At 42.8% G+C, this 13952-nt stretch overlaps 1 protein-coding gene across 1 annotated transcript in view; it reads right to left on the bottom strand.

Moving 5' to 3' along the window:
• The window catches only part of LOC126235466 (protein Wnt-10b-like), a 676160-nt gene that overhangs the window by 614199 nt on the left and 48009 nt on the right, over positions 1 to 13952 (bottom strand). Inside the window, exon 2 of the mRNA XM_049944188.1 lies at positions 13039 to 13261. Within this exon, the coding sequence (XP_049800145.1) occupies positions 13039 to 13261 (223 nt within the window). The remainder of the gene's footprint in view (positions 1 to 13038; positions 13262 to 13952) is intronic.

Raw genomic sequence — 13952 nt, 5'->3', positions numbered from 1 at the left:
AGATAAAAACATCACCTTTTTTGCATATGAATTATGTACCGATTGGCTTATATTTCCTTTCTCACTTCTGGTAAAAGCATTTGCTATAGCTGTCTGTGTGATGAATTGCCTGCTGTAAGTTTCGCTGTAATAACCAACAGCAATCTCCCATCATACGCAATACCAACAACGCTAATAAAACCTTTCCCCAATGTTTATGTCTTGACGCAAGCTACACCTCATTCTTCACTGATATTACCCAAATTTTCTGGGAAAAATCAAGTTTATTGTCCAAAAAGTGAACCCTGAAGTTCATCAGGCACATTAATTTTTTTAACTTTTCGAGTATGTTGCCTATAAGTGAAATGCACTGTTCCGCGAAACTTATTGACAAGATAGATAAAGTAACATAACATACTATGTACTCGGTGGAAATGAATGAAAGTGCGAGAGCCTGTTACCAAAGGTCTCCAAGTCGTGCACAGAAAGTCGGACGTCACATAGCGTGAGGCCAGCGTGACTATGGTCCGAAATGGGGCAGGCCACACAACACGTGGCAGTTGAAGGAACGGGAAAAGGCAGTATGTGTCAATAAGCGAGTAGTTACGATGCACTTTCGTGGAGGTCTTCAGCAATACATGGCCCGGCGACATCTGGATGACTATAAACGGGGAAGATTTAACGTGAAACCGGAAATGGGGAGCACTAATGTCCGAAGGAGAGGGAGTGGTTGACGACGATCAACTGCAGCAGAGGGCAAGAAGGGACGCACGTCAAACAGCGGCTGTAATACCAACTCAGTCTCACGCTCCACTTTGGCACGGCGATTTGGTTGGGGTGGTCTCTTTGCCCGACGACCAGTACGTTGTGTTCCGCTGACACACGCCCATAGGCAGCACCGTTTGAGTAGTGATTACGGACGTATGGCGGGAGGTGGGAACTCTCATTGTACCCAGAAACGATGGACATGATCGTTTAGGTGGTCCACGTGTTATAGTGTGGGTAGGCGTAATGTTGCTGGGCGTGCTGAGCTCAAGATCTTCGGTCAAGGTACTCTTAAGGTCGACGCTATTGTGACTCCATAGACCCTCCCCACGTGCGTCGTTTCAGGGGTGCATTCGGCCCTGACTTCATTTTTGTAGATGATAATGCTCGATGTCATCGAACAGCCAAGTGGGGGAGCTCTTGGAACGAGAAGATATTCGGCGAATGTATTGGCTGACCGTTTCCCCTAATTCCCATCCAGTAGGTTGGAATTTCTGCACGTCCACATGCAGCAACGACCGTCCAGCATTTGTTAACCGCGCTGGTGGCGGAATGGAACGCCCTGCCATAAGAACTCCTTATCAACCTTGTGAGCCAGCACTGGAGCACATTGCAGATATGCATTTCTATCCTTGATGATCACACACCCTATTAAGAACCATGTCTCGCTTTTTGTAACGTTCAGGGCTCCATCATAAATCTCGCTAACTTCAGTATAGTTATTGTCTTTGAATGAAAGTGTCCTTTCTGGTCGTCTAATTACGCTATTTCTTTCAGTTAGCTTCTGTACTATGTTGTAGCTGCTCTTTCTATGTATGGCCCAGATTTCACTAACCTATGTTACTCGGTAGTAACACAACATGCGAAAGTTACTTTCGTTCTGAAGTTTTGCACACCTGTATGTAATGTACAGGATGAGTTCTTTTGTTGCCTGACAACCTTCTAGAGTGGATGACTTATTCGAGAGAAACAGCTCCACAAACTGAACAATTCAGTGGCGCCTTAGTACTCCTCTGGATCCTGTACAAGCACTTACTCGGCTTTGCACTGTTTGATAGGGTTGATAGATGTCCTAACGGCGCGTTATATCGTCAAAATCCAGATCTTATTGGAAAGCCCTGCCCATAACGCTCCAAGCACCCCTTTTTGGGGAGAGATCTGGCGACCTCGTTGGCCAAAGTAGGGTTTGGCAAGCAGGAAGACAAGCAGTAGAAGCTCTCGTCGTGTGCGGGTGGGCATTATCTTGCTGAAATGTAGGCCCAGGATGGTTTGTCATGAAGGTCAATAAAACGGAGCATACAATATCATAGACGTACCGCTGTGCTGTAAGGCTGGCGCGGAGGGCAACCAAAGGGGTCCTTTTATGAAAAGAGACGGCATACTAGACCATCACTGCTGGTTGTCGAGCCGTATGGAGGGCGATTGTCAGGATGGTATCCTACGACTGTCCGGGGCCTTTTCCGACTCTCATTGAATGGAGTAGAGCTGTCTTCAGTTCCTCTTCGAACTGAACCCCGATGACAAACGATTATAGGCAGGGCCCTTCAACAAGCTCGACATTTTGACCATCCAACGCACCAACTGGACAGCATTTGGCACGATAACCGTCAGGAGAACATCCAACGTACCTATCAATCAATGCCAAGCCGATGAACTGTTTGCATAAGAGCCAGAGGTGGACCAACGCGATATTGACTTGCTACGTTTGTTAAGCTCTTCCTCTTGAATAAATCATAGAATTTTTCTGAAACTGTGCAACCATTGCCACCAACATTTCAACTTCACATTGTTATTAACGAGTATTATTCAAATCGCTAAAAATGGTTTTGAAGCTAACAATGGTTACTTATAACAAATAGTGAGCGATACGGGTCCTATTATCATACGAGGTTTCAGTATCTAAAAGAATCAACGTAGAACTCGACCCACATAACTCACTTTCAAATGGTGAGAAATACGGAATCACAGATTTTCTGTGGCATCAAATTCTAGTTTGGTACTACGCATCCATGAGGTATCTAGTCTATTGCTGCCAAAAGTATAATAGTCTCGTTAGTCATTCAGTGGTTCAGATGGGTGTAAGCACTATGGGACTTAACATCTGAGGTCATCAGTCCCCTAGACTTAGAACTACTTAACCTAACTAACCTAAGGACATCAGACACATCCATGCCCGAGGCAGGATTCGAAGCTGCGACCGTAGCAGCAGCGCGGTTCGAGACTGAAGCGCCTAGAACCGCTCGGCCACAACGGCCGGCAGTCATTCAGTGCTTCATAGCATAGCAACTACTGACCAAATGACCACAATACTTCTTCGCCAAGCTGCTGTTTTTTCATAGCTCGTATTTAATTATTTTTAGTGTCATTAAATGTGCTCCTGATGTGATTACTATTCCAGTAGTTCCATCATTAACACTACATCATGAAAACATAAGATAAATTAAGAACTGTTATTGTTATTGTGTAAAAGTTGAACTAGTTTTTCGGAGTTTATCGTACTGAACAAGGAGCTATATCTGGTTTGTATGTTTGGCAAGAAGTTAATATGACAGTCTAACAACCGCGATGACGTTCAGTTCGATGGCGAGCATTCTAGTTCAACGCTCTATCCAGGACACAACGACGAGGTGTCAGCTTCGTAGAACCTTGCATTCGAGAATAACTTAAAGATCCTCCATTATCTACATGACTCAATTAGTCTGCTAACTCCTTCAATTTGGAAAGGGAATAGAATGAGGAGTGGACCACCAAGGCATCTTTTTTGGGGCGTACGATCAGAAAACAGCATGTTAACCTCCCGGGATTCCACCTACATGCTCAGCGTTGCGGGTTATTTACCATTCGATAACACAAACCTACAAGACTGCAACAACAATACAACACAGCTTGAACTAAACAACAGACCACATGATCCTCACACTAATGTGTTCCTAGCATACTGCGATACCAAAATACATAAACACATACTGTGGAACTTGTCGTTGGAGCATCGACGCAGCGACTACTCTTATATCTGCAATCAAATGACTTTCTGTCTCTACTACGAACAAGTGTTCATATCGCAGAAAGCGTGAGTTTTCATACTCTTTTTGTCTTTCCTTTCCCAGTGAGTATAGCAGGCTCCCAAAATATTCAATTTTTCTACGCACTGTATTATAACAAACTATTGATGTGGTTACGTTGCATTCCCTCTTTTTACCTGTACCCTGTGCCACACAACAGAGTAATAAATAACGTGGAATGCACGTAGTTCTGTGTCAAATGATCGTCGTGTTCAAAACAGACGTTTTAAAACCAGTATACAGAACGATCATTGGCGGATATTAAATAGTATGCGGAGATCACAAAGAAAGGTTTTGGTTGTATACGTCTGCGAGTATAGCTTTCAGTTAAATAACTGAAAGATGCTGCGGAAGAGAGCACTGAAGTATGCTTGTTATTCATCTTCACTTACAGGGATTAGGGTAACTGGCTATTCCGTGTTCAAATGTTATTGTCGAGCCCATCTCATTTTGGGCCTATCAGTATTTCTTCTTCCTTTCGGACTGCATGTCAACAGTTGTTTCGTCAGTATTTCGTCAGGCATTCTGGCCACATGCTCTTTCCATTATTCTTCCAACATTCAGTTCTTCTGTAATTTATTCATTCCTAATCCAGTCCTGGTATTTGCAGTCCTTCACTATTCTTAGACATCTCATTTCAGCTCTCTGTATTTTGTTTTCGTTCTTCTTTGTGAGAACTCAGGTTTCACTCCCCTCATTTCTACCTCCGTTCTTTAAAGTTCTATCAAAAGTGTCACATTGAACGGCAGGTAATCGACATCAGAAAAAAACCGTTATAGAAAGTAAAGCCGCTCAGGGACTGATCAGCAAAAGTAAATCTCCTTTGTAAATGACTGACAAACCGAGTTCTCGAAAACACTCTGCTCGTGCACGTCTACCCACGAACGTTTTTTATAATTTTTTTTCTGTTCATTTCATCACTAATGGGCACTTTGGCATGGAACGTATCCACGAAGATGGTCCAGAAAGTAAATCCATTACTTTAATAAATTATTTCCCACCTGCGAGAAACTTATTGTACCCATGGAAAACGGGTCTGCAAACACTTGTACTGCAAATTTGGCAACGCGCCTTCCTTGTAACCTCTGACGTCATTTTTTTTGTTTAACTTCGAGACTATAAATGTAATTCTGCTACCGTCATGAAAGTATTTCTACCATTCCTTCCGTCCTCCTGATTCGCTCTTAGTTCCAGTACTGTTATGTTATAGAGACTCCACATATGCCAGTGATTCGTTCAGACACTTATAAAAAGAATTGTGTCCGAAAGTTACATGTTGTTCGGATTTGATTTTTACTCATCTTTGTACTCAACAGATGTTACAAGAACATCAAAATGGCGACTTTTGCTATACAGCGCAGCATCCTCTGTGTGCTGCGTGAAGAACCTGGCAGAAGTTCTGCATTGTTTCCAGACTGCATCAAGAGAGTCTATCTTCTCAATAGATGAGTTAGATCATTCTTAAAAAATACTTCATATATATCCTGATATGTATTATACACTGCCTACAAGAAATGTCCATCACGTCCTTTGTATAACGCAATCTCTACTTTTCCCGAACTTTCCAAATGCTCGAAACGGCTACTCCCTCGTAATTTTAGTTGCTTAGTCTCGTATAACACCTGATTCAGCTCACTTTACAAATAAGGTGCATTGACTTCAGAAAACAGAAATTAGGAACTAATTTGGGAAACGTGATTGGTATTAAAAGTTGAAATCTCCTATGCAGAACAGAAATTATGGTGAAGCTATAAAGTTATGGCATTACTGCGTCAATCTAAGCCACGACGGAAGCTAATGACTAAATGTGAAGGTGCATTACTGTCAAACTGTACGTAAAATCTGCTGCGTCACGGTACAAAGATAGCATAGCACATTTAAGATTATGACGTTTAAGATAAATACTACCCTCGAAAAGATAAACTATCCAGATTCGCCCTTAAAGTAAAATCCCTTACATTCTATTGTTTTAAATGAGGTAATAACAAGAAAAATTGGCCCGAAACGAGTTTTCGACATTTCAAATGAAAGGAATTCCAGTGACAGATTACATTAGTCATGAGGAAGATAGCCTGCACGAAAGTCCAGTTAAACTCCAATGCTGGTTAGCTCTTCAAGCGTAAATTGAAAAAAGACTGTCGTGTCAGAGGGTTACATGAAAGGATCTGCATCTTTATACATACACATTTTTAGTTGTATATCAGCTAAATTTTGTAGTCCAAATAGAGCGTGTTCTCTTCTGAAGTTAGCGGTACTGAAATACTCCGTTTCGTCACTTATTCATAAGTGGGCTGGTTCAACCTCTCCGGGTATTTCGATTCGCTGAACACACGGCAATAACCATTAGAAAATTCTGATCAATGCGTTGAATATGCGTTACATAATGTTAAGACCTACGCTTCGGGCATAATTTACAAACCAATTTGAGTTACTAATGGGTTTTCAGTTAAATAATTTCTGTCTATGCTTGAGTTTAGACGATCACTACATCTTAATTCCGCATCCATCTCAGACAATTGGGCTCTAAAGATGTGTATTACAAAAAATGTCTAAACCAAACACAACAACAAAACCGTTGTAAACTATTTGACAGGTGTGTCATATCCTCATGCTACATGAACGATTCGTATTGACACTCTCATTCAGTGGGGTTCATCCTAACATTAGCTACGTAAACGAAGCAAGATTGTTTTATGAAACTGAACATTATGCCTCGTTGAAAGAAACTAATTTTTCGTTCTCCTGCTCCAAGAATACCTATGTACAACGTAGGTATAGCTAATTAAACATCTACAGTATATGGAGTAGTCACAGCTGAGAAACATATCGTTGACTGAAGAAAAACAAAAACTATTAAGCATCGAATATTAGAGGATCGTACGGCATCACAATATTTTATTTTGACTGAGACTTATTCCCTGTCACTGTATCATTTTAGTGACGTCAGTGACACGTTTCTTTCACATGACTGCACTGTACACTGCACACGGCCAGTAGACAATCTGTTGAAATATCTGCGCAGTGAATTGTCTACAATGGCGCCACATTGAAGATAGAGTGCTAAAAATGTTTTAACGCTACTAACGTTACTATTATGAGAATTATGTGATGTGTGACGTACTATGGTTTAAATAACACGATCTATTGTCTATAAGAAGCAAATGCAAACGTTCGCTGCTCGATAGGTCGCCAGCATTCACTAGAGATCCCATGAAATACGTACACATAATAGGCTAATGGTGTTATCAATAAATTGTACTGCATCAATCAATTGATATTTGCTGCCTCTGCCGCTGTTTCCATTAATTACACGTTAGGGCAATAGTAGCACATATTACTAGAATAAGGTAAGCATTTCAAGCGATTTTCGTTATTTGTATGGCTCTTCAGTTTTCGATTGAATTGCTGCACTCACAAGCTATTCACATTACGCAGAATAATTTTTACCAACAAAAAATCTCCAGAAAATATCAAACACGTGCAAACCTCGGATAGCACAAAGTAAAATAATTTATTCTTTAACTACACCGAGCATGTATTTACTATTGGTGCACAGTCCACGAACTCATATTCCGTATATTTTCGTGCTAAAACTATGCTCACACCAAAGTCACAGACTCAATAAAATGAGTTAACAGTAGTCTGAATATAAGCATCTAAGCGTTAAAAAGTCAGAAACGTAGAAAATATAAGTAAATAAAAAGGGAGTCCAAGATTTAAAACGCATTTTTAAACGTCTGACGATCTAATTCTCCGATAAACTGAGAGTGCATACTACTTTATATAGACGTTTATTGTCTTCATTTTCATATCCGACGGTGGCACGACCAGAGCTTATTAATGTTGTCAATAAGTTTACAGAAAAATTCAGTGAAGGACGCAAAAGCTTTAGGACCAAAGAAAAGATCCAACTACAGTCGAAGATGCTGAAATGTACTATCACTAGCCAAACATGTCAACTATGCCAAATATTGTTTTACGTCAATGTAAACTGGTTTTCATAACAATAAAGGAAAATGTCTTCATTGAATTACGAGACGTGGTCCAGTCAGAGGTGATGGTTTACCCAGGTACTGTGAATTTACGCTCCTATGAAATATTCATTTGCAACCAGTCATCATCGCTGTCAAATTTCATAAATACACAGTGTTGGTAAAGATCAGAAGAAGAAGAAAACCGACAAGCTGTCAGAATGATGAATGTTAACAGTGCCGTGAATTCTATTATATCTGAATTATTGAAGGAAAACTTACAAATTAAAAAGGCAGATGTCAGAAGTTTCAGAAGTGTAAATGATAAATTGTGCAAAAATAGCTACAGGTTGCTATTCACACTGGAAGACAGAAACATAAATTGAGTCGGGTACATCTATTGTTGTTGCTTTAACAGGTTTACGCTTCACAGTACTAAAAAGAAAAAAAAAACACTGCTTATTTTTCCCCAGGCAGTATTACAATGAAAACGGGCAGTACGGGCAAAACTACCCACTGAAACCAGAAATACGAAAATATTTCATTACAGTATGACCATAACAGCTGCGTCATTCAAGTAACGACTGTACCTACAGAATACTCATCACAATGAATAACACATTGTCAGATGCTAGATGATCATGTTCAACAGATAAATATGTGAAGTGTACCGCGTAAAGCACGTGCCACTGATAACACTTCTGCACTAATTATCCAAGAAAATCGCTGTTTGCTATCTTGCATTACACACGGAACGGAAGTGGCTGAAGCCAAGGACACTGAAATGTTTTATTAATACATCAATAGTGGAAAACTTGAATTACTGACGTAATGTTTTTCGTTCATTAACAAGTGAAACAAATTGTTTTCACCCCCATAACAGTCACAAATTTAAACAACAGAATGCATAAATATACCCCTGTAGGTTTTTCATTTGTTACATGCGGTAATTTTTGGCAGATAAAAATAGATATGTTATTACGCAAAATAAGAGACGCTGTTACAGTTCACTCTACGTAGTATAAAAAAGCTCTGCTTTTTCAATTATTGACCCATGGATAAAACAACACATACTGCGAGTCGAAAACGCTGATGCTGAGAGAAAGATTCCTCTGAAGCCACAAAAACAGAGTTCTTTCTTCAGTATATGAAGACAGCAACACTTCCCGAAACGCGTAATTCGTTGTCAGCACACAGAGTAGACGCGAATGTTTTCAAATACACACCACACAGCTCAAAATGATTCAGTTTTTTTTCATCTACCGTAAAAAAAATTGTAGCACGGAGACGACCTCCAGTACACGACAGAGACTACATTACTAGCGCCTCGATACGCGTGTGATGCTTACACAGGCAAAGCGGTCGTTATGCTAGATGTTCATCTGATCAACAGAGCATTGATGGGAGTGGTTCTATTAGCGGTGATATGACCTTGCCTTCTTCCGAGCTGAGACACAACTTATAAGCATGAACTGAGTGGAACCGGAATTATTAAGCAAGCTGTCATCTTCACCAGTAAATGCTATTCGTGAATCAAATAAATATGAAAGGTTGACAACGACAATAAATGAAGAACGAAGAAGTATGAAACAGCGAGAAAAGTGATAAGAGCTATTAGTTCCGGAAATTGTGACGAAGATTCATAAGGAGAACTTACTTGCAAAATAAAATATCTTACGTAGGATACATAAACTATAAACTGCGTGGAAACCACAGGAAGCTAGCTACAGTCAACAATTCGTTTTCAGATGACACTCGATGATTTTCGAAAGGATTGTATCACGCAAAAGATAAGATACTGGTTATAGTTCTTCACTACGTAGTATAAACGAAATCACAGTTTGTGTAAAAGTCACATAAACAGTATCATAAAACATATTGAAGGACAGAAATGTTTCATGATTTCGGAATGATACCTCTTCAACAAGAAATACAGATTTACCGAGAAGTTCAGTGCAATTACAAATAAGAAAGGTGTTATGGACACATAAAACGGACTTCGCTGTTCCCAGTACAGATATAGTAAAAGTAAATCAATAGTCATTCTTTTATTCTATTAGTAAATATAAAAACATTCTGTTGTACGGAAATGATTCATAACAAAGAAAGATCCATAGTTGCCAGAGTTACGCAAATTTACTACCGGCTCCTGAAGATGATATCTGTTATAAAAATGGATGTAACACTCGTATAAATAAAGCGTTGCTTAAATCACAGGTCGATTTTTATAGACATGGTTCTATTGGATATTGTATACTGTTTTCATATTGTGACTAAATACACGTGAGAAGTAAGACGAGGGCAATACATATTCACTCAGAACTGGAACAACTGAAATTGTAAAGATTCCCGAAAGAAACAACAGTACCGTATCGGACTAAGGTTAAGTGCACAGAACTTTCATTATTAGCGGCAACTAATGCGAAAATTAACAACGCTAAACGAAGAACTTTAAGCTTCGGAGCTGTCAAATATGTAAGCAGTTGACTATGTAAGAAACTACAGGCTACCCTTCGCAGTCAACAATAATAAGGACAATAACTTCCTAAGGATAACAGGGCGACGCCTATCAATTAAAGCAAACGTCACTGGTCACAGTTATACACCACGTCGTACAAAATAAATCATCTCTTAATTAATCGTTCGTTAGAATTATAGAAAAATACGCTGAAGAGCAGAAGCGACTTATGTCTCTGGAAACATCGCGCGGAAGAAAGAAATACGGCATGACTCATTAATACCTCAGGTGTTAGAGAAATTCTTAAAGCAATGAAGGTTATTCTGAAGACCGCAGCATACGGTCTCGAGTTCCTCACTTACCATTAATCGAATTGTTTTGCACGGTCTGTGAAAGAACAAACACCGCACTGCGAAAGTTGACGCTAGTCCGTGTGCTTTCGGAGCATCGTTGCCAGAGAGTTTGGAGTAGGTAAATATAACGTCTGTGGCATGATTGTTTGATTATAAATGTGACTCTACAGTGTGTCTCCACAAGTGGTAAGATTAAAAAACAAAAATGTGTAGACACTTTTGTATCTAGTTTTAGAAGTTCGAAGAATAAACTTGCAGGTTGCAGAGAACATAAACGTCTAGGAAATGGCTCGCTAAATGCTTGGAAAGTCAAAGATCAAGATAAAAAGAAGCTTGTGGAGTTGATTGTCAGCTGGTAAAAGAATTCACAGAAAATGCAGTTAGATATATGTACAGTAGCTGAGGATATCAAGTGTGTGCGAAATTTGAGTGATATTCACACGTGCAAAGAGGTCATTGTGTAAAATATTAGAATGAATATCACAGTAGTGTTCTAACGACGATGGCACTGCAGTCAGCAAAATGATTTCTACAAAGGGAGAGAGGGGAAGGGGCGGGGCGAGAGAGAGAGAGAGAGAGAGAGAGAGAGAGAGAGAGAAAGCGAGAGAGAGAGAGAAAATAACAAATTCGCGTGGATTTCGTACTGTAAAAACCTAGCAATTGAACCACCAATTGCTGTTCACAGAAAACTGCAGCAATAATGCATGGCAACAGAAAGAATCGGCTGATTATAAAGACACAGAATTATTTTAACAGTACCCTGAAAAGTTCAGTTTTTTCCGGAACTCAAGCAATATTCACACCTGCATGATGGGCATACAGTAAAAATATTAGGACGAGTATCGCGGCGGTGTTCTGTCGAATGTTGTTCGTATGTGCTTTTGTGCAATCTGTAAGAGAAGCTGCCAACAAGTAAGGAGCAAAACAGCATGCAAATTCGCGTGAAATAGGAACTACTGTACATCCTGGCGTCCGACCCACTGATTACTAATCACAGAATAAGAGCTGACACTGGTTTACCGAGTTGTAGATGAATTTACTGCTAAAAAGGAGGCTGTATTAAATAGTTAAAAGGTAGCCTTGATGAGAGCTACCACTCTCGCCGGATCACGTTAAATCAGGTGATGAAAGGTTTCTTGGGGAATGGCAGCCCATTCTTCGGGGACGCTGCACTGAGAAGAGGTGCAAGCCCCCTCTATGAAAAACACGACCACACGATAACGCCACCGCCTCCGAATTTTACTGTTGGCATTGCACACGCTGGCAGATGACGTTCACTGATAAAGATTAGCTCAAGCGTATTAATACTATATTTCTACTACTCGAAATTCATATGATACTACTGTGTAATGACCAGTAAGTCAAATAATCGAATTATATTACGGTACGTGAAATGTTTTCGCGTTTGAGAATATGGACAATGATCACCTGTACGATACAGTAACGAGAATAGAAATTTGTATTGGACCGGGACTCGAACCCGAATTTCTCACTTCATGTAAGCGGTCGCCTTACCATTTGTCTACCCGAGCACGACTCACGGACAGATCCAACTTTCAATGTCGCCAACCATGTGTCTACAGCCTGCACTCGTACATTCATTATGAATATTCCTATGAAGGGGAAAATTCAACGTTGCTTGCCCGATGTCGACGGAGAAATACGAGATTGCAATGCCAGTGTTGTCCAGAAACAAGATGCACTTCTCCATCGGACATATCGGAGGGAACAGGCACTGCGGCGTCTACAGCCGTTATGAAATACATCAATCCTCTTCCGGTGTGCGAATATGGACAATCATGAGCAGTACAATGGAATTTCGACAACGAAAACTTGTGCCGAAGCGAGATTGGCTCAAATGGTTCAAATGGCTCTGAGCACTATGGGACTTAACATCTGAGGTCATCAATCCCCTAGAACTTAGAACTACTTAATCCTAACTAACCTAAGGACATCACACACATCCATGCCCGAGGCAGGATTCGAACCTGCGACCGTAGCGGTCGCGGGGTTCCAGACTGAAGCGCCTAGAACCGCTCGGCCAGACCGGCCGGCGAAGCGAGATTCGAACCCGGTTTTATCGCTTAACGCCTTACTATTACGCTTTCGGAGCACGACTCACTGCCAGACCGAAACTTCCATACGTCGTCAGCCACGTGTGTACAACTTTGCACTCGTACATTCGTGCATGCACGAATGTCCGATGGAATACTGCATGGCACTTCTGAGCAATACAGGCTCTGCAATATCGTATATCACGGTGTTTCACCGTAGACTGCCTTCGTCCGACCTGCCTAGCAGTTAGTAAGGGGGGAGGGGGGAGCAGAGCGTTGACTCGGCGTCGGAACCGCGACGGGCTGAGGCGACAGCGACTGCAGGCGGTGCGGTGGCGACGCCGTCGGCTGTGCGCGGGTCGGCGCGGCGCGGCCGGGGCACCCCCGTTGACTCACCCCGAGACGGCGAGCAGCAGCGCGCAGCAGAGCGGCGCGGCGCGCCGGACGCCCCTGAGCAGCATGCCGACTGGAGTGGAGGCCGCGCGGGCCGCGCTGACGTCACGCGCCCCTGCCCCTCCAGCGCCAGCGCGGGCTGCAGGCCGGGGCCCGCCACCCGGCGCGGCCGCCGCCGCCGCCGCCGCCGCCGCCGCCGCAGCCGCCTCCGTGTCTGCTGCTGCTGCTGCGGAGGCGACTCGCGCCACTGACTCTCGCGGGCGGCGGAGGCGGCAGCGGCGGCGGCGTCGTCGCGTCCGCGGGTCGGGTCGCACCGGCGCGTGCGTCTCTCGCGGCGTCGGAGGGGCGCGACAGCGGAGGCGTGGTGGGGGGCTCCGCCAGGGGGTGGTGCATCCCCCGCTAATTACTGCATTGATTGCTCGCCGCACGGCGGCTCGCCTGCACCGGAGGGCTTCAAAGGATTTTCGCCCCCTCTCTGCTCCCTCCGGTCGCTTTGACCCGGCCCGCCGCCGCCGGCAGCGCGCGCGTGTGGGGGTTGCGCGCCTCTCAATTTGTCCTCGCCGTCGATATCGATCTCTCTGTCTTTCTCGCTCCGTCGCTCCGTCCCGCTCTCAATTTACAAACGGCGGCCCGTGCTGACTGCGCTCGCGTTGCGGCCCCGTCGCCGCGCTCTAATTGAAAGTGGCGGAATGCCCCCTTATTATGCGCAAAAGAGGCCTTCTCCTCACCGGGCACACGACCCCCCCCTCTCTCCCCCCTCAACGCTCAGTCCTCGTCTCTCACTTGGGGTCGAATAAACCCACCTCCTCACGATTCATAACGTTGTGAAGCAGTTCCCGCTGAGGTTAACCTAGTAGTTTTCCACGCTACACAACACGGTCTTTAAGACCGCCTTAAAATATCAGCTGTTCAACATC

Source organism: Schistocerca nitens, chromosome 2 (assembly GCF_023898315.1).
Source record: "Schistocerca nitens isolate TAMUIC-IGC-003100 chromosome 2, iqSchNite1.1, whole genome shotgun sequence".
Taxonomy (NCBI): Eukaryota; Metazoa; Arthropoda; class Insecta; order Orthoptera; family Acrididae; genus Schistocerca; species Schistocerca nitens.
The sequence above is the reverse complement of the archived record's forward strand: the minus strand, read 5'-3'. Positions and strand labels throughout refer to the sequence as shown.